At 37.6% G+C, this 24,611-nt stretch overlaps 1 protein-coding gene across 1 annotated transcript in view; it reads right to left on the bottom strand.

The window, feature by feature from the left end:
• The window catches only part of FREM3 (FRAS1 related extracellular matrix 3), a 72,445-nt gene that overhangs the window by 25,376 nt on the left and 22,458 nt on the right, over positions 1-24,611 (bottom strand). Inside the window, exons 3-6 of the mRNA XM_087737871.1 lie at positions 13,248-13,394; positions 10,429-10,659; positions 10,047-10,172; positions 7,616-7,867 (exon numbers count right to left, since the gene is read on the bottom strand). Of these exons, the coding sequence (XP_087593997.1) occupies positions 7,616-7,867; positions 10,047-10,172; positions 10,429-10,659; positions 13,248-13,394 (756 nt within the window). The remainder of the gene's footprint in view (positions 1-7,615; positions 7,868-10,046; positions 10,173-10,428; positions 10,660-13,247; positions 13,395-24,611) is intronic.

Raw genomic sequence — 24,611 nt, 5'->3', positions numbered from 1 at the left:
AAATACACAGGCTTTTCTACATAATGTGAAGCAACTCAATAATAAAAGTGCCTCATCCTAGTAACAATTTTCTACATTCTGGATCTCGCCTCCCCACACCTAAGTAAATGTTCTTTTGCAAATGGAGAGAACATCTAGCTAAGTTCTTTTCTCAACAGGGACAGACAGCACTGCTCAGCTAATTGAGAATTTTACGTTTGCCTAGAGGCACTACCTGCTTCCTCCATGTATATATAAAAACATCAGAACACCATCTGGCACATACCTATGTAAACATTGCCACTCCAGCTTGCAGGCACCTTTGGATATTCACTGCAATTTTCTTGAGCCACTGAACCGCGAACCTTCGCGTTACTTTACCATCAGAGCAAACCCTGATAATCACAAAGACTTGCTGCAGAAGCAGATGAGGTCTTCAGCACACAGTATTAAGGAAAGTACAAGTCTTCCAAGCAGGACTGCATTAATATTTATTTTCAACCTTTTGATAGATTACCTTTAACCGGGCTAAAACATTTCCTTCCTTAGTCAGCCCAGCAGCATGTCTGACAAAGCAAAGCTTCCTCAAGAGAAGGATTAGAGAATGAAACCAGACACTTGATGATGGGTTAAATAGTTTAACAAAACACAAAGCTCTGAAAATGTGTTTTTTTGAGGGACAGATCTATTCATCCGGACTACAGGACTGACTTCTAGCTAAAAATCGCAACCTTTGGGAGATTGAAGGTGTTGGCTTTCTTCTTGAAAAATTCTTTTTCAATTCTTGAAGTATTTTTGTGTTTTAAGCAAAAGGGTATAATGACTGAAAGTCAAACTGAATGTCTCATTTTATGTCAATTAAATACTTCAAGCTGTTTTCAAAGAACGTTGTGCTTTGCCTAAAACAGTACCCCAACACAAATTTTTCTCCCCATCCTCCTCCCACCCCTCCAATCAGCAATTTTAATGATCAGTTATTCCCCAGTTTTGGCATTTTTCCCCCTGCCGTGACAGGTAAGAGTTTGAAGATGATCACATTCTCTTCCCACCAGCTATGCAGCTTTTACTATTGAAGTCTTCCCCACATGGTGGGGAGAAGAGTAGGAGTCTAAATATCCAAACTTACACACCTTTTTGTCACAGCTAATGGATTATCGAGTGACTAATGATGTCCCATAAGTTGTTAACCAACTTGTGTAAAGCACAGAAAGAGTAATTCTTCACAGGGCAATGGCAACACTCCACGTTCTATCGGTGTCACTGGGACCAGGATCCTACTTCAACTGAGTGGGCAGAAAAATCATCGGGGTCCCCCACCAAGAGTGGAAAAATACAACTTGACAAGAACTGTTACAATTTTGGCTACATTTCATGAAGATGATCACTGTGAAGTATTTACTCTGGCAAGAGTAATCAAGAATCTTTGTAATTAAAAGAAAACTATTCTTTATATTTTTAAAAAATTTAAAAAAATATTTCTAATATAATATCATCTATTCTTTCCCATTCCTTCTTGCCCTCTGAAAGAACTGTCCAAGATTCTAGATTTAGTTGAAAAATTAGACTGGTTAGTTTTCTCTACACAGGAATCTGCTTTCAAATATCAAAAGTCCATCAATTTCCCTTAGGCACAGCTTAATGGATTTTCAAGTACAGGTTGTAAATTCTTTTAAAGTTTTAAGAGATCAGGCAGTTCAGCTTATTGCAGTCCATGATAACTGTCTTGAACTGGCCTTTAAATACCAGCCTCCTTAATTGGGAGAGTAACTTTTCCCCCCCTTGAAAGTGCATACAGTGTCTACAACTATATGGACTGTAACATTGTAACTTCAGATGTCAGTGCTGCTCCTTTTGATAACAAGCTTTTTTTTTTTGAAATATGGCTTAAGAAAATGCAATAATCAGTCATATTATTCTTATTACAGTAATCTTTCCCATTTCTATTATACTCATGGTAATTTGTCATCTTAAATTGTGCTAAGCTGTTTATAATTCTCCTGCTGAGAGAACTTGAAATGCTTGCTGCAATGATCCAAAGTTTCTCTATCTTATTGTATTATCAATGAAAAATACTGAGTAAGCAAATACTTTTGTTCATTTCCAACACAAGCAGAAAAAAATAAGATAAAAACCCAAAGGTATCTCTATAATTCCTTTTTTTTAATCTTTCAGATGAACATGCTTCCCATACAAATATAGTACAACGAGAGAGAATCATTCCTTGGATACTGTGACCAGTGAAATATTCAACAGCATTTTATGTGTCTTCAGAGTTTCTGAATGTCCAATCTAGATACTCCTACTCTCCCAAAAAGAGTAGGGATAATAAACATCAGTCAATGGGCTATTAAACATACAGGTCCAGCCCTCAAGGAAGATGACAGTTGTGACTCAAGTAGTACAGTGAATTAATCACTTGTCTCTGAAACACAATCCATTCTTACTATGGAGCGCAAAGATAACCTCAGTACCCTTTACATTCTACCAAGCCAATGTATTTTAAAGACACATACCTTATTTAGGATTTCAAAAGCTGACACACCAAGTCAAAAAAAAAAAAAAAAAAAAAGGAAAAAAAGAAATGCAGTTTTAAAAGTGGCGGTCATTCATGTATTTATACACTTCTTTCCCTTTTAGGATGGTCAGTGAAGAAATCATTACATTAATTACCGAACATTTAACTAAGAAAGCAGAACAGCGTCTGAGCTAACTGGTAATCTTCATCAAACAACAGCAATATCAATCATGACATTCCATAAACTATTAATTTAAAATCCATTTTCCTTCATAAAATAATAGCTCTAAATGTTAGTTTGGCCTGGAAGGCCAGCCAATTTTCTGTTTGTTCGTTTGTTTTAAAGCTGTGGTGCTGAAATCCATTCTACCTGTGATGCCACTTAAACACACGAGCAAAGAGCTAATGTGGATTTCCACTTGCTTAGAAAACCACGAGCTGTTTGCACTTATTTCTTCAAAGCCATTTACTGAACAACCGGACCCTTTGTTCAGCTAGACACGGACAGCGTGCTCCCAAGCGCCCACATTACAGGAAAACGGCACACAACTCGGAGCTTACTGGTTTAGGATCAAGGGTCTGCTACAAAACCTGCATTGTTCTCTGGCTTGGAGAGACTCTAGATCAAAGGACAGGCATTATGTCTTGACTATTAACTTGCTGTTTCTTTTTCTTTTTAATTCTTGAACTAACACTTTCCTTTATTTAAATGTTACTATGATGCTATGAGAATGTGGAGTAATAATTAGAGATACTTAAGTTTTAAACTTTTTCATGCACTAAGCTATATGAAACTAGTGACTCTGAAGACTCTTGAGACCTAATAATGAGTTATTTCTGGTTTTTATGCACATGTAACATGACTCTGTGAGGAGCTATGGATCTTCATTTGAGGCAGTCTGTGGCAGGCCTCTCCTTATGACATTGACAACAAAATTTTAGGACTGTCTTCTTTATAAAGTCTGTTTTCTCTTTAAGGAATCCCTGGGCATATGCCTCTCATACTGTACTTCAAGCTTTGATCAATGCCTTCCTCCACATAATGCACAAACCCTATCACATCTGAGCAGAGATGGTGGAAATTTGAATCCTTCAGATGCTAAATAGGGACAAGTTTCTACAGTTGTAATCTGAGAGATGAAAACAGGCCCATGTACAGAACTAATATGGAAAATTTTCATCCATTTCACAGAAAAAAGTCACTGTAATGTGTGCTTTATTTTCCAGGATAAGGCCATTATACAGAACCATTTATTTAAAAATGCAGCAAGGTAGGGCCCTTCAGAGAGGGAGACCCAAGCAGAATATATGTAAGAAACCTCAAACCCTAAAACAATAAAACCAAGAAACTGCTTTCTTCTCCATCCTCACACACACATAGCACCGTGGATACCAGTGATCTCACAAGTTTTATGAAGCTCTCATGACACATCCCAACAGAACAGCCAGCAAGACAAAAATCATTTCCATTCCTGCCTGTGCTCTGGTATCAGACTTTCAAAATGGGAATAGTGACTAAGAGAATTTAATAATGTTTGAATGCCTTATATTTATGTCACCTTATGGTGACATTATCTTTACTGATAGAATGTTTTTTTTCTGAAATATGCTATACACTTTGTGAACCACTCTGTATAAATATTTAAACAGCAGTAATTTCACTAACAGAAGCTCTGACAACATACTTGACTGCTTTCCTTGATGACACTTTAAGGGGCTTTCCTTCTTGCTGTAATCTTTAATGCGAGTGAAAACATTTCAGATCACTTAATATAACTAATTCTTCAACTTTCACTGACATGTGGCAGCACCGAAATGACTGACATTAAAGTTGTGGCATTTACGTACAGCTTTCTTTGGCCTAAGAAACTCACACCTTTTCTCTCCAAAATGTCTTCTTTTTTTAAAATTGTTGACAAGAAATGTATTTGTTGCTTCAAATCTTACTAATGTTAGGCAATACTGACACTAATACCAAGCAATAACCTGCTCTCTTTGTATTTGATCATTGTGAAACATGGAATGCTGTGCATAAAATTAGCACAAGGTATTTGCTTTTGTATGTATGCCAGGGAGTGTTCACAGAATCTCATCGTGGGTGAACAGAAGAGCAAAGTAATCATTCCCATATTACTTTTATTCAGAAAAAGTGTGAGGAATATTTCCTGTGTTGCTTGCTATAGCAAGGAACACATTCATACTGCATATATCTGTATGTGGTCATTGCTGCACACCTCTCTACACTGTCAAAAGGCCTTATCTTGCTATCGACTAAAACTCCATTGACTGCACTGATGTACTCTAACACCTCTGTAGGTATTTAAGCACTTATGATGTAATTGTTCAAGCTTATCTGCTATATTGCCCTCTACTCAATCCCAGCTATATTTTTACCATCTGCACTTACAAATAAAGGGGTTCAGACCTCAGAGCTTGCCATTACACATGAAGGACTACACCTAGTACTTTGCTGCAAGGTTACCTACTTTCTACTTGAACCGTTAAGCAGTTCATAAAACTGTAAAATTCTGGAAGTGGTGCCAATATTACGGACATTTCTGTAAAAATTTGTAATACAAAAAAAGCCCACAAATGCAAAAACCGTGTACTATGTTCCAGATTCATTTATATTAAAGCTAATCACGGCCTGAATCATCATTAATTTGTGCTGTGTATGGCCACTTACACATACAAGTAGTTTCGGAACACTATCAGATCTTAATACTAAAATTTTGCATTTTCCTTTTCTTTTTCCAGGGCTGGCTAACACAGGATTACTATTATCCCTTAATGCTGCAAATAATTCTGTTGATACATATGTTAAAGTCTTTGTCTCTCAACTTCTTTCTTTTTCTTCTTGCAGGGTTCTCTGGTCCTTGTTGCTAGAGGCATCACAGCGCACCCCATCATGACTAACTTGACCAAAGGATTGTGCGAATACAGTCACATCCCATATCAAAGCTGTGCTTAGCTTTTTTTCCAGTTGGAAAGAGGCACTTTCAAGCTTACTATTGCCTTATTCCTTTGCTGAGCCTATCAATGATTCCAAGTTTGGTCTGCATACTTCAGCTGTTAGCATATTGCACTTTACAATGGGAAATCTTATCTGTTTTAACAACCCATTTTTCCCAGTATTAACAAAAACACCAAAGCATTCATCTTTCACGACACAACCAGACATATGGCTATGAAATCTCATTTTTCACTTCAATGGACAGTAGGACTACCCACTGTAGGAGGGGTAAGTATATATACTTATCCACTGCATATACACTTACAATACTGTATAACTATTAGAAGTGTTTGGTGGATCAAGGTATCATTCTGCAGAAAAACAAAACTGGTGAAACTCTACTCTTTGAAACTCAAATTTTACACATTTGAGAAAGAAGGCTGTCCAGTTTCTTATCAATCAATCCAATGCCAGCAGGCTCCTTCCAGGTCAGATCAAAATAGAGTGGCAGCCTGTTTCCTGTCTCTTTATTCAAAATGAAATAGCCTTACAAAGTGACGTATTCTTCAGAGACTTTTCATTTCAGAGCACACTCTTTAACAAATTGAGCTTAAGCCCTGGCTACCTTCCCATATGACATAGCCTGAGTACAGAACTACTCTGAATTTATCTGATGATAGGTTGTTAAGTATTTTGCCAGGTGGTTCTCTTAGAAAGAAAGCTTTGTAACAAAGAAAGAAAGTGAATATATGATGACCTATCAAAGTTGTATTGAAAAGTAGAAGCATGATAATTTTCTGTCAATTAATATAAAATAATTATCTATATAGTAATTTAGCTTTATATAAAATAATTTTCTATCTATTAAAAACTGCATAGAACCAGTTTTGATCTGCTGATAATAAATAATTTTGTTTTCCATGAAAATAAAAATCTGATCATTGTGTCTGGTAAAGAAAACAACTCTTTCCTTAAGTGGCTAATTCTGCATTATTTTCCCCTTCCTATACTCTGAAAAGAATCAAGAAGCCTTTTGACAGATCTCATCAAGCTAAAGACTGCGACACTCTTATTAACTTCATTCTCATGTAATGAGATGTATGTAAATCCTTTGGCCTCAGAGGAATTACACCAGTGATTATTTTGGCCCATTCATGTTCCATTTCAGAAAACAACATTTTTCCCCTCTTCAATTTGACTGTCTGTTTTGACTAGTTGACTTCTGCAGGACATACAAAAGGGTAGAAATAAACAGTAGCTAACAGAAATATTCTCCTGGATCTTTAGCTTCTTACTTTTCTTCATATAACAGAGTGAAAATTACTTTTTTATTACAGGGCACAGAAATCAGCCCCCAAATTCTCATTATTTATGAAGGTAATCAAAAGCTCCAAAGAATCAGCTCAGTATAGCTTAAATACTGAACCCGACCACTATTGTGTATCATGGATTTGTCTAATCACAGTACAAAACTCCTGCTTTACTTAGTGCAATTATATTCACAAGACTGGATTAGCAAGAAAGATTTAGATAGAGACTAAAAGAACAAACAGAAGTATGACAATAAAGTACATGGCTTTTCTTCTGCTTCTGTCTAATAGTATCAATTTTTGAATTGAATTCTGTGTCTCTAATTTTATAATAAAACAGGAAGACTTGCATTTCTACCTTAAAAGTGCACTAATCTTGATCCACTGGGAAATACTGTGCATGCAAATTAGCCTCTATTAACGATTTCTACTCTTTAGCTTTATCTGATAGTATACAATTTTTTTCATCTATAATATTGTTACAAAACTAATCCTATACCTGTGTAAACTACTGTAATCACAGACTCTGCTGCAGTAACAGTAAATCTAATCCTCACAGATCTACTTCAGAGTAATAAAACAGCCATCTAGTCCTGTGCCAGTAAAGAAAATAAAATCGAATCCTCAACTCCTACTGCAATAACAAAACAGCGTAAGCCGAAGTGCACAATACATATTTACACTGTATCTTAAACACAGTTCATGTCTGTTCTGACAGTTTTTCTACTGAGTAAGCAATTCCTAGACCCATGTTTTCAGCTGTTTAAAAACCAAAAACACAGCGGAAGAGATTTTTTAATCAGTAAAACGTCCAAAGAGAAAAGTCCCAGCAAAACAAAATTGCTTCTTCATACTCACCATCATCTCTGTCAGCCAAGATTGTTACTTTAGTGCTTGGGAATTCAGTGCCAATTTGGCCACCCACTGGCATGCTCAGAGAAATACTGAAGGTCTCATCTTCCTCATAGAGAGAGTCATCAATAATGACAATACGACATGTTTTCTCAGTCTCATCCTTATTAAAATGAACAATGCTGCTATGATCTTCAGAACGCGAGATGTAGTCAGAGTAAGACAAGACAGTGGACGGTACTGTGCCAGTAGCAGAACCTATGAGGAGAGAGGGTAAAAAAAATTAATTACAGGGACCCAGGACTTTAAAGCAGCAGAAGAACAACAGCCCTTTAAATGAAATAAACACAGAAAAAGTGTTTTATGCTGAAACTGGCTAATAAATGTGCTTTGGTAACAAGTTAAACACAAGAAATTCTTCCTATTTATAATTACAACTTCTCTAGTAGCAAAGTGGCTCAGAGGGCTCTTATTATCACCTAGCACCCTCATGAAACCATTCCTGCTCCCAGTGCACTATTAGCTCCAGTTACCCTGACTCAGCTTCTTTGTGGGGCTGCACTTCAATCAGGTGAGAAGCGAGTCAACTCATTAAAGAAAAAAAAAACACTCTCAAAAATATGCTTTGATACGAATTATGTAGAGCACAGCCCCATCAGCAGTTGAACAGTCACAATAAAAAGCAATTTTGTGAGGGACGAAGAAAAGAGTGCAAGAGCAGTTAGGAGAGGCAATGGGCAAAACCCCCAAATAGGTTTTGCTGTTGAAAGATGAGGACATGGAGTCACACACGATTTAACATCACACACAAGTGATCACATTTCATAACATTTGCACTGAAAAATGGCAAGATGTTTTCCCTTTTCACTTCTACACGCTCTTCTTTCATGGATCAGAATGCCTATGAAAGTCACTGGGGCTTTAGGATGAGTACCCTTCCTGAAGAAATGAATGTGAATTTGAATTTCACGTTTACCTCATTGTGTGATTCTTAGAAGGTGGGGAAAAAAACAATCCCTCCTTCTTACTTCTGCTGCGTTTATTTGTGTGAAATACTTGTTCGAAAAAAGTAAGGCTTATGTGCAGTAGGAAACAAAGAACTATCGTGGATTTGCACTACTGGCATCCTTGTAGCCAACTGGGATGTTACTATCTGGTTGGGTGGACTGCTAGATGGGTGAAAACTGGCTAGATCACCAGGATCAAAGGGTGGTGGTTAATAGTTCATACTCCTCCTGAAAGCCAGTTAAAAGTGGGTTTCCTCAGTGGCCTGCCCTGGGTCCGCAGGGATTTTCAGGGGACAAAAGCCTGAGCAGCCCTGTCCCACCTCACAGCTGCCTCTGCTTTGAGGAGCAGATCTAAGTGGAGACCTCTCAAGGTCCCTTCTAACCCACATAATTCTGAGTACGTTAGGTGGCCTGATTTTCAACGGTCGTAAGTACACACAACATGCATCGATTACCTTCCTATACTGCGGACAGGGGTTAGTAATGTGTCAGACACCTATTAAGCAGGCTGAGAAAGATTAAACGAGAGCCAGCATCATGTTTACCATGCTCATCAGGTTTAAAACTTTGAGAAAAATTATTTTACTGCAGCATGTTTGTGAAAAACACAGATCACGACAACAATTACAGCAATTGTGCGTTTGGGTAAACAGCTAGCGTTATTAAGGCCAAACAGGCTGACAGCCTACAAGGACAAAAAGCCTTAAGTAACTCGGTAAGATTTTCTGTGCCTCAATACACAACAAAAGAGGGGGAAATTCTGTTAAGCCCTTATAAGTCACTGGTGAAGGAACAGTGTGTCAGGCATTCAGAGGTCGTTTGAAGATTCCTAACAGCCACTCAGGCTGACTCTTACAGGTAAGGGTAAAATAGAAACAAAAGACGCTAAAAGGATTTTTCTGAACCAGAAGTTTAAATAAGTCACAGAACTGAGGATGATCCCCCATTTTCTCTGCCCATGAAGCATACAGAATGATGGTATCTCAAGCTATGACCAGCTGATAGAAGACTTCTACACAAAACCCAGTTTTTTTTAATCAAAACATTCATATTTCACTGCTTAGGATAAATGCTAACCTCTATCTTAAGCCTGGTTTCGTTTATAAGTGCCCATTTCCTTATCTTTATTAAATCTATTTTTGAATGTACATTTTAGTTTTAAGAGTTATCTGATATATTCTGTAACATCTAGCATTTCTACAATATCTAATATTTTCTAATATTCTTATATTTTTATTCTTATATTTTGGGCTTTAAAACACTCTTTAAACAGAGAACCAGACACACATAAGTTGGCTGCAAAAATCACTTGTTCCAGCTACTGAAGTTACTGGCAATACTTGCTGACCAACAACAACTGCATTTACTCTTTTACTTACTTAAATGTGAATATTATACTGAATAATCTGTTACCTAGATAGATAACATACCTTGGTGTGTAGAACAAACAACCACGAGTTCTTGACTGACATCTCCAGATCTTCTAACAGGAATCTGCAGTTCACCTATATCTTCCTCTACTCTATATTCCAGCTGAGGAATATACACCGTAGATACTGAAGAAAAACATGATGAGAGAAAGGGGGAACCAAGGCTGAACACCTGTATGACTTTACATACAGAGTATAAATTTAGCCAGGGAAGAGGTTTAATAAGAAATACAAATTCCTTGTTCAGCTAGGTGAAGCTTTAAGACAAGGCTGAACCACAACAAAGCAAGGACAGATGAGGTATACAGGTACTCACAAGACCTGCAAGTGAACAATACTGCACCTAATAACAAATCCTAAGGGAATAAGAACTGATATATACCATCACCAGGATCCACAATTTCAACCGTTGCTATTGCTGGAACCTCAAGGGCAGCCATAACTGGATCAGACAGAACAATCTGGAATGTTTCAGATGCCTCGTATTCATTGTCCGCAAATATCCTCACTCGCCAGGTGGCCGAACCCTGTCCGGGATTGAACTGGACCTGTTTCTGAGGTTTCCCCTTGAAGTCTTTATCCTTTACTGCTGTTCCATCTTTGGTTCCAATACCTGCATAAAAATTCAGAGGAATTATTCTCCATGCACTTTAGTATTTTAATAAAATTAAAACAACCACCACAAAAAATAGTTTTAAAATGCTAATCTGACAGTTACTGACCTTCAGAAAAAAATAAGGATGGTTATATCGCACTTTCTCTAACACTGTTGCATAGCTAGTTAAAAAATAGGTAATTAGGGTCGGTCCTGCCAACATTTGTATGCATAAAGAATTGTATTTGCATGAAAAAATTCCATTGACTTCACCTGCTGGGCACTTCAACCCTATACGCGCGTCAACAAAGTTACTGAGGCATGAAGTTATTTATCAAATATGACTGAACAGAACTGTTCAACAAGGTCAGTTTTCCCATCTATATAAAAATTTGTGGAACAAGTTTTCCAGTTATGCCTTCAGAAAAGATGTATCAGCCTGTTAAGAAATTTATGTCCAGTAAGGTGTTCAAGGCTTTGTTGAAGGTATAATTTAGTCACCCACATTAAAAAAAAAAAAAAAAAAAAAAAAAAAGACCTACCCCACCGCTCATCTCTTTCAAAGAGAAACTGATCATTATATGTTTAATACTTTGTGCTTACAGTTTCTGTTACTGCTCTGTGTCCGTGCTGTACTTATATACATTTAAGATCTGTGAAGTTTTTTTATCACTTTTACCTGCACACTAAATAAGCCCTAAAGATTTTTGCCATCTGTCCAAGTCTTGCTTCTGCAGATGCTCTCCTAGCTAGGTAGGTAAATAACTGGACATTTGATGCGGAATTGCAGCTCAGTACAATGTTCTCAGGGTTTATTGGGTCCACCACGCTATGTACATTTGCTCCTTCTCTCCGACCCCCGTTTCTTCTTCCTCATGCAACTCTAAACTGCAATACCTAGTCACATATCCATCCTCGCTGCTGGGGTAGTATCCAAGCAGAAGCTTTTCATTGTACAGGTTTAAAAGACTGCACATTCTCATCTTAATAAAAAACACAGAAGGTAGTTGCATAGAGATTCTAGGGCTAGAGATGAATCCGTTTAGCTCAAAGTTAAGCAGCAGATGAGGACTTAACTCAAAGTAAGTTTCTTTTGCTATTCAGATCAGACGGCTTTTGCTGCAGCATGAGTTCATAAAATGGTGATAAACCACGAATGTTTTGGAAGAGCAAAAACCATATCCAGTAATGTGAACTTGCTTTATTGGAAACTCAGATGCAGGATGCTACAACTGGCATACGGATTCATTCAGCTTTTGCTACTTAATGCACCACAAACACTCAATTTTTTGATATTTTTGTTTTAATTTTTTTCTAAGTGAGACTGTATCATACATAAAAATATATCATAGGAAGGCACTCAATAAAAGATTTTTTTTTTTTTTTTTACTACAAGGAATTGTTACACATTTTTTAAGCCTGTATATTTTTATAGCTACGTTTCTTGTTCGTTTTAATCAAAAGTGCACACATACTGGCAGAATCCAACTGTGGATGTAATGAAGCAAAGATCTGTAATTCACCGTGGGGTTTTGAAATTTATTACTGCCTTTGGGTTTCAATCCAGCATTAGTTCAAATATACGGGCACCTTTTATTAAGGTTCAACACCAGCAATTATGAGTCACTTTACCTCCCCAGTTGAGAATGATTAGTCCCTCTCAAGTCAATGGCCTATGTGTTTGTTGGAGAATCTGATGGCTAGCGAAGAGCTTCTGAAGGCTGGGAAGTATGAAATCATTCCTAAATTATTTAATTCCTAAATTCCCACAGTTTTTTCTATTCCAAAACTGCTTAGGTTTTAAATGGCCGATTAATACTCAGATAATAGCCCAATATATTTGTGTTGCACAAAGCAGATATCGTCATACATGGGTTTAAATGATAAAAAACCCTAAAACTTTAAACCTTTTTTCTTTTTGTTTTAGATCAGGGAGAAAAAGACCTTTCTGCTCAGTGCTCCTTGAGTCGCTCCATTGGTGCAAACATTCCTCTGACTCCTATTTACTTTGCAGAGCTGTCATGCTTGAGTATTCTGCTATCCCATGATAGCACACTCGTAACTTCAGTGTGCTCTACACCTGCCACCTATGCTAGCAGACGACCCTTTGAGAATTCCTAGTAGCTTTCAGATTTTCTCGTAGCTCAAAGGCCGGCATAACACTGCCCATGCAAAGTGAGGAGTTGTGACTAACTTCTCCACAACTTGGTTCTGAAAGCAGATACCAGCTACTTCAAGAACTTAGTTGTTTACTTATAGCTAAAGTTAATGTGTTATGAAATGTATCCTCCTGCCAAAATAAACAAAGCAGAGTATCCCAATTTCTGTTTTGTTGTCTGGCAAGTGACTTCAGGAAAAAGACACCGGGCAGATTTGTTTATTGATTTGTTCTTCCATCTACTAATATACATACTCACTTAGATTTCTGGGTGGCAGCAGTGGAAAATGAAACACATAGCCACACCTGAGCAATAAAAATCTACACCATTGTTATTCTCGTTATTTGACATTTATTATGTAAACAGAGGAACAAACAACTATGGAACAGCTCCTTAACAGCTGCCTTTTCTGGTGCAAGAAGCTTCAAACATTAAAGATTTACTTACTGATAAAAGAGGTTTCTCGCAGATATCCTCTGCGTCTGATGGTCACCTCCAGAAATTTGGAGTTCTCATCTACGACATAGTTCTCTTTCTCCAGTGAAATCCAAGCCCAGTTCAGTCGAAATGGCTGGCTCCTTAACCTGTTACCCCCTGTGTCACAGAAAAAGTATCCTGAATACTACATATAGTTCACAAAACACAACTAGAATTCCCTAAGGTCATTGCTTAAGTGTATTTATATCACCTCAGAACAAAGCCAGCCTGTTTTTTCACCTGCAGATATGAGGGACAGAGGTGCATCACATGAACCACAACGGTCCATCCTCCCAGACCTTCCAGAGTTGACCGGCACACGTCTTCCAAGAGGCTGGAGGTGAGTTCAGGGGCCACAGCCTGCGTCTTAGCACACCAGCTCCCTAATTAAGCTACCAATTAACTCTCAAAGATTACTTTTGCAAAGATTATTTCTGTCAGGAGTGGGATTAAGTTGTGAAAATAACTCTTTGGGAGGCTTTAGGTGGGTCACATTGTAGTCTTGCATTACTGACTCTTTTTAACAATGCTAGCGTGCGCCTATCAACATGAAACATGAGCACAAGCTGAATTCAGCATCTCCTAGTAAATGTTGGCAACGTGTAGTACCACGTAAGGAAGATATCATATCGTGAATTATATTTTGATTGATTGTGCAAAAATATTTGGAAATTGTGACTAAGCTTCTATTCTTTGCTTTCAGGAAAACAATTTATTAAAAACAGTAGTTATTTTGTATGACACAAGGGAAAACTGAAAAAAAAATCAAATTATGAATGTAATGTTATTTAAAATATACAAAGCCAACAAAATTTAGGTTGTCATTTCCTTCTGTTTTGGAAAATTAACTCTTCAGAAGTATTCTGTAAAATTCTCATGTGATCTGGCAAATCCCCTGTTTCTACACAACAAAGGTAATCAAATAACAACTGGTCTTGAAGCCAGAAGCTTCCAGTTCATTAATTACCTTTTTCTAGCAAAATTAGGCCTTATGCTGCATGCAGTATGCAGGCCTTATGCTGCATGCAGTATGCTTTGTAGTACAGGATTCTACCATCTAATTTCAGAAAGTTTTCATTGCTTATAGATAATTGACAAGGTATAGACAAGATAAGAATAGACAAGGAAAAAGTTGCCCATAACAAGAACTAAAAAGTCTGTCCTCCACTTGTCTGACGATTTTCCACATAATGAACAGAAATTTGCAAAAAAGAGTGCTTCAGATATTTAAGCAGCCTCTACTTACTGAAACAGACAATTTAATAAACTAGAAAACTGTATCCTGATAGCATTTTTTTTTGTTAAAAATTATGTTAACAATTTTAAAATAAAAATCACATTTTGCTCCATAATTATTTACTTCTATTACAGAAGGGTGACAACATGAGAGCAACTGACTAATTCAGCACTGGATAAAATAAGCACTGAAAGTTTTGCATTAAAGGATCTAATTCTCTACTAGTGCCCAGTTGACATCTAATCAAAATCATCACATAATTCTCATTTGCTTTAACATTGCTAATTCTTAAACTGATATTATCTCTATGGGAGTTGCCTCAGGCTCTTAAAAAGCGTAGGGCAAAGCCCAGCGTAGGATTCTCCTGCTAACTGGAAGCAACTCTAGATTATACATTGCGAGTAATTCCAGTAATTAGTGAGGTTACAGCTGCGTAAAACCTAGGAGCCTGGAATCAATTTTAAGATGTTTTAAGTAGTTACAACTTGGAATTAATTGTACCTTCGAACAAAAAATGAAAGTCATTCAGCAACATTGTGAAAAAAGCATTGAAGAATACAGATTTCTGAAAAATCACCTTAGTTGCAAACCTGAAGCCTAAACCTCTTTATCAACTGGAATATTTTTATAAAATATTTAGCTGTTTGGCTGCTGCTTTGGCTGACGCTCTGTTGCTGCATGTATGCTGGAAAAAGACCTCTGAAAGCATAATTTACATGTGCTTCTTGGTCACTACTCCCTTATAGAAAATAGAAAGGCTTCTTTTTATCCTGGAAACATCCCAACGAATGACATTATTTCTGCTGAAAAAATGCTTTTCAGCATGGTCATTATATTTCTGCTAGACATCTTTCCTGGTGACTCTTTGTTTCACAACCTTCATCTCTTGACAGAGTTCAGTGTTTTGGGTGGGTTTTTCCCCATTTTTTTACAAATAAGACTGATCACAGTGTGCTCCAAATTAACAAAGACTTATCAGCTTAGAAACAAAGGACTGGAAACAAAGGGAAACTCTGACTTAAGGCTAGATTAAAACCAAAACCAATGAAAAGGCTCACAACATGAAAAAACTTTAATTCAATAATAAATTCATGATAAACCAGCCAATTTCCTACTAGTCAACAACTGCAGTCAAAAGCTAGTTCTCCAATGTGAAATTCCTGATGAACTGCTATATAGACCTATGCAGAGCTAAACCCCAGATGTGACGGGACCACCTGCACACCTGTTTCCAGTCACAAATACCAACATCTCTGTTGTCCGTTTGGACTGCAAAGCCCTCCTACATACACAGAAAACACACACAGCCTCCTCCTCCATACATACAAAACACACTTACATGTGTAGGCAAATACACTATTGCTGTTTAGCAGAGACATGTTCATCATTCTTCAGGTATTCTACAGATATTTTCTTTTGGAAATGTCTGCTCCTACTGCCAGAGTGGGAAGGGTTTTAGGAAGGTTAATCTGCAATATAACTATCCCCAGGCTATTTAGTCATGACATAATGTTGCTGAAAAACTAAAGTAAAACACCCCCCCAATGGTTATCCTTAGTGCGCAGTTATGTGCAAAAAACCATACTGTTGGGAAACATTGTGGGGGGAAAAACAGTGTATTGCATATGTTCACCTATAGCATTGGCAATCTCAGCACAGTGTGTATCACAGGACCTGATGACTGACTGCTGGAGCTGGTGATACAAAGCAGCTGCCATGAATCGCTAGAAAATATCTTTTGCTTTCATCATCACTAGGAACGATCAGAGAGCAAGAGAGCTAAAGATACACAACACTTTTCACGGGTACGTATACCACATCCAACTGAACTCAATACCTGGCTTTTTCAAACTCCTGCATTAAACAAAATGATCCCAAAAGCAGACCCCAAACACTCTGTAGGTTTAAAGCAGGCTCAAAGTAGACGCATATAATTTCCTATTACTGGGAATATCACAGAACTCAGCATCCTAGAAGATAAGTGTCTGGAACACTCTTTGGCCCTGTCTTTCAATAGGCAAATAGCAAAATACCCATTCATAATCCTAGACAATTTTTTCCCCTTTCTAAACAGACATCTCATTTGGTAGATGCACTTCCAACAGCAGATTCCCAGCCTTGGGCTGCTTAAGGATCCTGTTCCTCAGGATAGCTGAGGAACTTGTGTTATGCACAATACTAACGCGAGGTTCAACACTTGCTTACCACCTCACAACTTCTTCACCCATTCCTTATTTCAGAACTGGGAAAAGGTTAGAGCAAGAGGCAGTTAAATTTTTAAGGTAATACATTTTTCTGTAGTTTTTAAGAGATAATAAAGTATAGTCTAAGGAATTCATTCTTTATGTTGAGGATTTAGTACTTGCACTTTAAAAATAATAAACAGGAGAACTTTATCCTGTAAAGTGTGTTCTAAATATATGCTTAAATATCTCTATTTTCTAACTAAACCACAAATTCATTAGATTACTTGCATATGCATCAGAAGATATAAAATCTTGCAGCTTTCCATTTTGCAATTTTTAGGAAGAATATAGATGAAGGGGCAATCGCTGGAAAAATTAAGCATTCATATTAAGTATTTTACATTTGCATTTTTCAGAGAAAGAAAGAACACCGAAAATGACAGCAAACGATATGTTAAAAACAGGCCAGTATGAAATTAGATGGTTGCCAGTTCTACGGTTACGATAAATGGCAGTACTCCAACAAGATACAGTTAATAAGGCCCCTAACTCTTTCACTACACAGTCCAACAGCCTTTTCCTGGCCCACGAGGGAAGCCTTCAAGGGATGTCTCATGCCATCAGCTTCATAAATCTAACAAAACCAGAACTGTTTTTCTCTTGTCACAGAAAATTGCATAAAAACCTCCTGAGTTTCATAAAAGAGAGCCCCCCATTTTCAGGGTTTTCCTAAAAATACTATCCTAGTTACAGCTTTCTTGGTTTTATTACCCCTAAGCAAGGGTTGATGTCATGCCAAGTGTTATTAGGTCTTGAGGAAAAAGACTAGATTAATACAGTGAGGTAAAAGTTGCCCATGTGCTTGGCAGATGGGTCCTGCATGCTAGGAAACGTAGACTTTCTTTCTGTAACCTTCAGACAGCATAAATATATATTCAGCAGTTCTAAATTAGTAAAGAATAGTACAGTAATAACCCCAATGGCAGGACACTTTCTTCCTTTTTGCTCTGGTGAAAAGTCCATCCGACCACCATCTCAGACTTCGTTTAGCTTGGGTGGTTGGCAGTGTTTCTATCAATTCCTTCAAGTAAAGTTATCGTTTTTTACAACAGCTGCTCTGTGGATGCAAGCCTATTTGCAGTTGGCTTTGATTTGCTGGATAGTTAGAATTTACTGAAAGGGATCAGAAAGATAGAAAGCAGTTCAGGGGAATAAACAGTGAAGGAAATAAAAGGAATGAAAAGTTGGAGAAGCACAGAAGGAAGAAAGAACAAAACCCACCAGCTCAGAAAAAGAAAGTAAATATACATATGTATGAAAGGGAAACAGTTCCAAATGTTGGAAAACTTAAAAAGGGAGATGAGAGGGAGGGGAAAATCTAAATGAATTTGTAACTTTAGCTAAAAAATTAAGGGGTGGCAAAGTCACAAATGGGCACTCATCCCCCTGCCGCCCAAAAATCTTCAAAAATTCTTGGGCAAGACAGCAGGTCAGGAAATGTAGAGTTTGTTGGGAACTAGGCAGTTTTTCCTTTTGTCTTTATTTTGAATAAAATTAATCTTTCACCATGGCTCAAGGAGTTACTTTTTTAGAGAAGTCATGCTTCAGGAAACAAACAAACAAGAAAAAAAGAATGCACAACAAAGCAAAACACCACCTCCCCTGCCCCAGATATCTCACTTCCCCCTGCATTTACACAGATGCACTTAGAAAGGGTTTTGGTCTTTTGTTGGTTGGTTGGTAGGTTTTTGTTTGTGTGTACCACAATATCAGGCTGTATTGTAACAACTGAATATTCTCAGTCTGGTACTTGTAATGAGCAAACATTCTGGCTCAGAAGGAACAAGTGGCTGTTCTAAGCAGATCAGCTAAAACAGCTGCCATTAATCCCTAATCTTTTATCTTCCTTCTTTGCTGGCATGCACAGAAGGTCTAACATGCTACTCAGACAAGCAGCAGGCAGGCATACTACTAGACTCAAGAAAACTTTGTTCTCACAAAAATATTTTCCAAGGAACTTCAAATAAATAAACAGCCAGCAATAACCTCAGATTGAAAATTCAGAAATGGACTTACTGTTCCTAAAAATTTTTTAATTCTAGAAATTGTTTCTACAAAATTAATACTGTAAGCATAAATTGCTAAATAAGATGATGGAAAAAAGAACTAGTTCTTTGTCTTTACTTTTGATGTAATTAGTAGATTTTCCTCACCTGAATGTCTCAAGAGCTGAAATAACAGCATAGGCTACCAACCTAGAAAAAAACACTTTTTTTTCAGGAACAAGTAACCTTCCTTGAACTACTCTAAGCAGCTACTTTTATCCGAAATAAAGGAAAATCTAGAGAAACATCAAATTATTGGTGAAATGGCTTTCTAAAGAAATACATCACTCTGGCCTCCCAAATACCTGAAGTCTGATTATACCATACATTCCATTTCAAGGACATGTCAGCATTTGAAAAGACCTTAGAGCTGACTTTGAAGAACAAACAAATAAAAACAAAGAGTAAGCAAGTTATAAAATCACTTTTTAAAAAAAATATCTAAATGCAAAGTGCAGAACACTTGTAAAAAGTGTCTGCTGTACAGTATCATGCTTTTTCTTTAAGTGTACACAAGTCAAAAATAGGAAAAAATTGTAGGTGTTGGAAAAGAGCACTAAATACCAAAAGAGCAAAAATTAGCTGACAAAAAAACACACCTAATGATTTTGAATGCACAAATCTAAACCAGTGGTACCGCACCATAGTTAAGCCTTTTACATGGCCTTTAAATGAGTATTTAATAGGTCTTTTACAATTCATGCCTGATTTCAGCTATCATCAAGAAATTTTGAGGCCTTAATAAATCTACATGAAGATGCTTACACTCAAGACTTTTTTTCCTATTTGATGTGGTTGGACAGGGCGGTTAAAGGAACAGGCACACCGTTGTTCGTATTTCATTGGAGCCACCTTCATTATTGCAGTTTGTGGTGGAGGGCTGGCGTGCACAGGTCGAATTATCTTGCCTTCTGCTTTTAAATCTAACCCAATTGTGAGGATTTCATCTCTTCATCCTCCTGAATTCCAAGAGACCTGGAAGTTGACTACAAGATTTGTAATTTGAGAATGATGAGCCAGTGCCTACAGTGAAACACGAGGTCAGCCTGTGCAGCAGGAGACCAATAGTCATATCCCATATCTTTGCCTTCCCTTGCCCACCCTTCCCCACTGCTGCTCCAGGACTGGAGGGCTGCAATATATCGTCGATGTAACAATAACTACATGCATTTTACAAAAACAAACAACTGATCTGCTGCCATATTCTCTACCAGGAAAGAGCGTTACTTCATTTGCGACTCCAGTGTTTTTACTCATGTTCTTTGCCTTAGTAGCTTTGCTTTGGCCTGTGTTTTTATCATGAATTAGTAACCTTTACCCAGACCCAGTCATCCTCCATCTAAATCGAGTATTGTACGCTTCTGTTAAAATTTGTCATTTACACTATATCTTTATAGTCTTTCTCTTTCTGGAAGCCATTAACTCAAGAGGAAAAACGTCCTTAAAGCCTCACAATAACATGCTTTGCTGGACTACATGATTCTACACTAAAGCTATTTATCTGGTGGAAGCCATCATAACACACTGTTCATCCATGCCAGTGTAGATCACTGGAACACAAAAGCCATGCTCCAATTTGCTCTAAGTATTAGCATGAAGGAATATGGTTTAGCCTGCGTGGCTGGAAAGGCGTTTTCCATCAACTAGACCTTCTCAGTTCTTGGAGTTTTTCCGATATATGAACACACTGCAAGAGATCAGATGGTAAAAACAGCTCTCAAACAAACTTACTGCTGCTCCATTTTCAAGTATAGGAGTTCACGAGAAAGAAGCCCAAGAATTTTTGTTCTGGCAAAAGGGAACTTGGCATTTGCAACAAACCATCCTCACTGCACTTTTAAATAAACTGGTTTTGTTGGTAGAGTGGAGTTGCATTTAATAGTACAATTAGGAGAAAAATAAGGAGAGAGAAAAAAAGTTTTATATCACAGGCTTGTCTAACTTTTGTCTGTTTTTCTAACAGCCTCAGTCGCAGATAACTGCAGTCTAGCCATGACACGTTCTATTTAGAAACACTCCCCTTTTTAGAAAGGGATGGAAAATTTAAAAGCAGAGGGTTCAAGAAGGGGAGATGGGGCAGGGACCAGGACGGAGCTACTGTAGAAGGATATGTGTTACAAAGGCACAAGACACTCCTTACCACCATCCAAGGAATTTCCAGTTGTTCCCGAGAGCAACTTTATATCATTACAGAGATACAACGAAATTTATTAGAGGTCATGCACATGCAGAGTCTTACATACTCTGCTTGTTATGAGTTAAATCTAACTCCCACTCCTCATTTAATTTAAGAGCAAATTAATCTTCTTCATATAACCAGGCAGCTCAAACAACAATAAACTACCCTGAAATCAGGCCTATGGTCCAATAAAGATATATACAAGACAGATGAGAAATAGGAGTTTCCTAGCTATCATTTCACAAAAGTCTCTTTGTCTGGAAAGACTCAGAAGAAAAAAAGAGAAAAGAGAGAGAAAAAAAAGACAGACAGAATAAAGGAAAATCAGAATAGTGAAGTTAACAACAAAAAATTTAAAACCTGGAACATGTTCCTGAGGGAAGCTAAGAGTGAGCTCTTCAGTCATTTTTCGCATTAATTTGAACAAACAGAAAAATGAATTTTTGGGTAACCAGTTCTGTGCCAGAAAAAATCTTCATCAAAAAGAGGAACTGAAAAACTTCCTTGTCACTTGTTTGCTCTAGATGGTTCTTAGATTTTTATTATCCAGGAGACTATTAAGGAAGTATATTGTCTGCAGAAAGTGACGAGTGTTCCTTGAAAAATGTTTGTAGGTAAAGCTAATGCTAAAGTCTCTGCTTTTCGGGACTGTATTTGGCCTGAAAGAAGTCATGGTAACTGTGGGAATTTGTTCTTCCACCGCCACCCTTTTTTGTATTAATGACATGAAAAACTATATTCCAAAGAATCATCTTCATTTCCATGTTTAGGTTAATTACAGAAACTATCTGCCACTGTAGAAGAAGCAACATCAACCAATTCATTGAATTAGACAGTCTAAATTGTGCAGTGTTCAGTTTACGAGCTATTCATACACTAAAGACTATTTTACCAGAGAATCCTACCAGAGCTTCACAATAACAAACACATTCAAGAATTCTGCAAGCCATTTGAACTGATAAACCAGCAAAACTTATGTGATACAGTCTTCATTAGAAATTTCCTTACCCAGTCATCGTCTTGCATATACTTATGGTCTGCCTGGGCTTTGATCCTAATCCAACCTAATACATCTGATCTAATTCAGGCTTCCTCAGTATCAGTTGTTTCAAACAGCTATCAACCCATTTGCAAGCTTTTATGTCTGATTACCTATACAAATGATTTGGCAAATTGCTAAAATATCATGAGAACAATATACAGATTATGATTCTTAACAATTATTCTTTTATCATATGAAGTGCCTTACAGACTCTACTATAAGCTTTTGAAAGGGCAGTATGATAAACATGCTTTATGGATGGTAGTACAGTGCAGCCAAGGGAAATTAATACAGGAAGTAACAAACCATAAATGAAAGCAGAAAGACTGACCAGCAGGCTCCACAGCCAGCTGTCCAAATTCTGGAGAGGTGCCCAGAGGTACCACAGAACCGTAAGATATGTTTCTTTCATGCTTCAGAGGCCTTCCCTTTTACTCCTGGGTGAAATGCCTGCTCAGCCTTAAAGGATCACTGCCACATGACTATTCTGCAGAGCCATAGTAAGACCAGTAGATGAAGACGGATGACAACAGAAAGGTTTGCTGAACCCTCTAGCCACTTGACGTTGGCTGAAGGTGCACAACAGGGTAATGACCTGGTGCCTCTCCAGGAACCTTACAGAAATCAGTACTTGTCTAACAAGGACCAGCATTACAAGAAGTGATGACTGCCTCTGCCTCCCTTCCTCTTGATTTTCTGCCCCTGTAACCCCATGACAGTCTTGATTTCTCCACACATGAAGGCTGCTTGCCCCTACACCCTGTCCCTTGATATCCTCAAAAGGGAGTGCCAGCTGGGTTGCCCAACGAAGTGTGCTTGTCGTGTTTCAAGAGAACGGTCATTTTTGATATAATAACATTTTGCAGACAATAAAGAGAAGCACTAGGGCACTGTGAAAGGTGCTCATGTTATCACATTTGGCCAGGACATTCTCTAGGCAAGCCTGCGTAAAGGAAGGTAAAGCAGGTACACAAAACAGAAATGAAAGCTTCCGAATACAACCTTGCTCACTTCTACTCACAGAGCTCATGAAGCAGCTAAGTTGTCCTTGGTAAGAGCTTCATCATCACTTACACACTATATCACAATAAAGCAAGCTTGGTATCGATTTCATGACATGGCAAACGAGTGATGCCAATGCCATTTAGTCATGGAGCAGGCTGAAATTAGGAGATAACTGCTGGAAATCTAAGAAGAGCCAAACCGCACAAGTAAATAATTGCCACTGAAGAAAAATTGATGACTGAGTTATTGAATGTGGTACACAATGAAGAACGATGATATCTTCTACCTATGGATGTACTGATTTGGCAAGTATTTCCTTTATGCTAATCCTTGAATCTGCAGGAAAGATCACAACCTAATTAAGGAACTGCAGACATTAACTGCTGCACATTAGTTTTTTAAAAATACTCTTCAAACTTTTGTCCTAGAAACTACATTACTTGGCAGAGAAAAATCTTTGGATCTGGTCTTAAATTGTCCCCTAGCCCTTTTGCTAAGATGAACTCAATCCAAAAGGAATCTCTAACCTGTCAGTGACAGGCTAGAGTAAGGCATATCAGCTGACCTCGCAGTCTCCTTCCCAACAGCTCGGTCACTGCCTATGACTGTGCTAACACATAACAACAACAACAATAATCTAAGTTATCTGATGCCTCTGATTGACCAAATTTAATAAAAGGTATAGTGACATGTTCCAGTCATGGTCACTATGATGAACTGACTATACATTGTAATCTTACAGAATATAAAAATTCAAAATTTACTACCTGGATTGGAAGAAAATTCCACAATTCTTTCAAGCAAATCATAGGCCTGATTTTGAGGTAGACCATGAAGAAGCTTAAATTATTCACTATGCTGGGACAAGATCAAAGTGATGTAGATAGATATATACAGCTGAGTGGATATACATGACAATCTTAAAAAAGGCCGCTCTTCATGTGTTTGTTCTTCAAACGGTACTCATCACATAGTTACAAATGCAATCCCTGTCTCAGAGAACAACAAGTCTTTGAATCTCTCTGGCTCCTTTAGGAGACAGCAGGAGGAAAGATCAATGGATGCATTCATTCTATCCAATACTCCTCCATACTCCATCCTGAACAAAATATAATTTCAGTTATGCTGTTACATGGTCAGTGCCAAAATGCATTACATTTCATAACTGTCAAATTAAGTAGAGAGAAAAGATATATTACAAGTTTATCATTCTCTGTGCAAAAATAACATCATGACTGACAACACACATGTTCAATGCACAAAGGATGCAATTATCTTACGCTAATCGTAACTCAGAAGTGCAGAGCTTTCATTATAAACAGAAAGCCTTTATGTTTTCCAAAAGGTAACTTTCCATGTGTGCTAACATGAGATAAAACTACCCATCCGTAATGCAAATGGTAGCTTTAATCATAAATTAAGTTCCTCCCCTGAATCAATGCTCTTTTGCAACACACTTTAATATGCTTAATATTTCAGGTCCCTGAAGAAGTTGAGGCTTCACAGTGAGACCTTGGAGATCTTGTAAATCAAGGATCAGTGCAAGAGATCTATGTTATAGTTTGACCTTTAAAGTGTTC

Source organism: Nipponia nippon, unplaced genomic scaffold (genome assembly GCF_047370975.1).
Source record: "Nipponia nippon isolate SJK-2023a ecotype South Korea unplaced genomic scaffold, ASM4737097v1 scaffold_6, whole genome shotgun sequence".
Taxonomy (NCBI): Eukaryota; Metazoa; Chordata; class Aves; order Pelecaniformes; family Threskiornithidae; genus Nipponia; species Nipponia nippon.
This window is presented reverse-complemented; position numbering and strand designations above follow the sequence as displayed.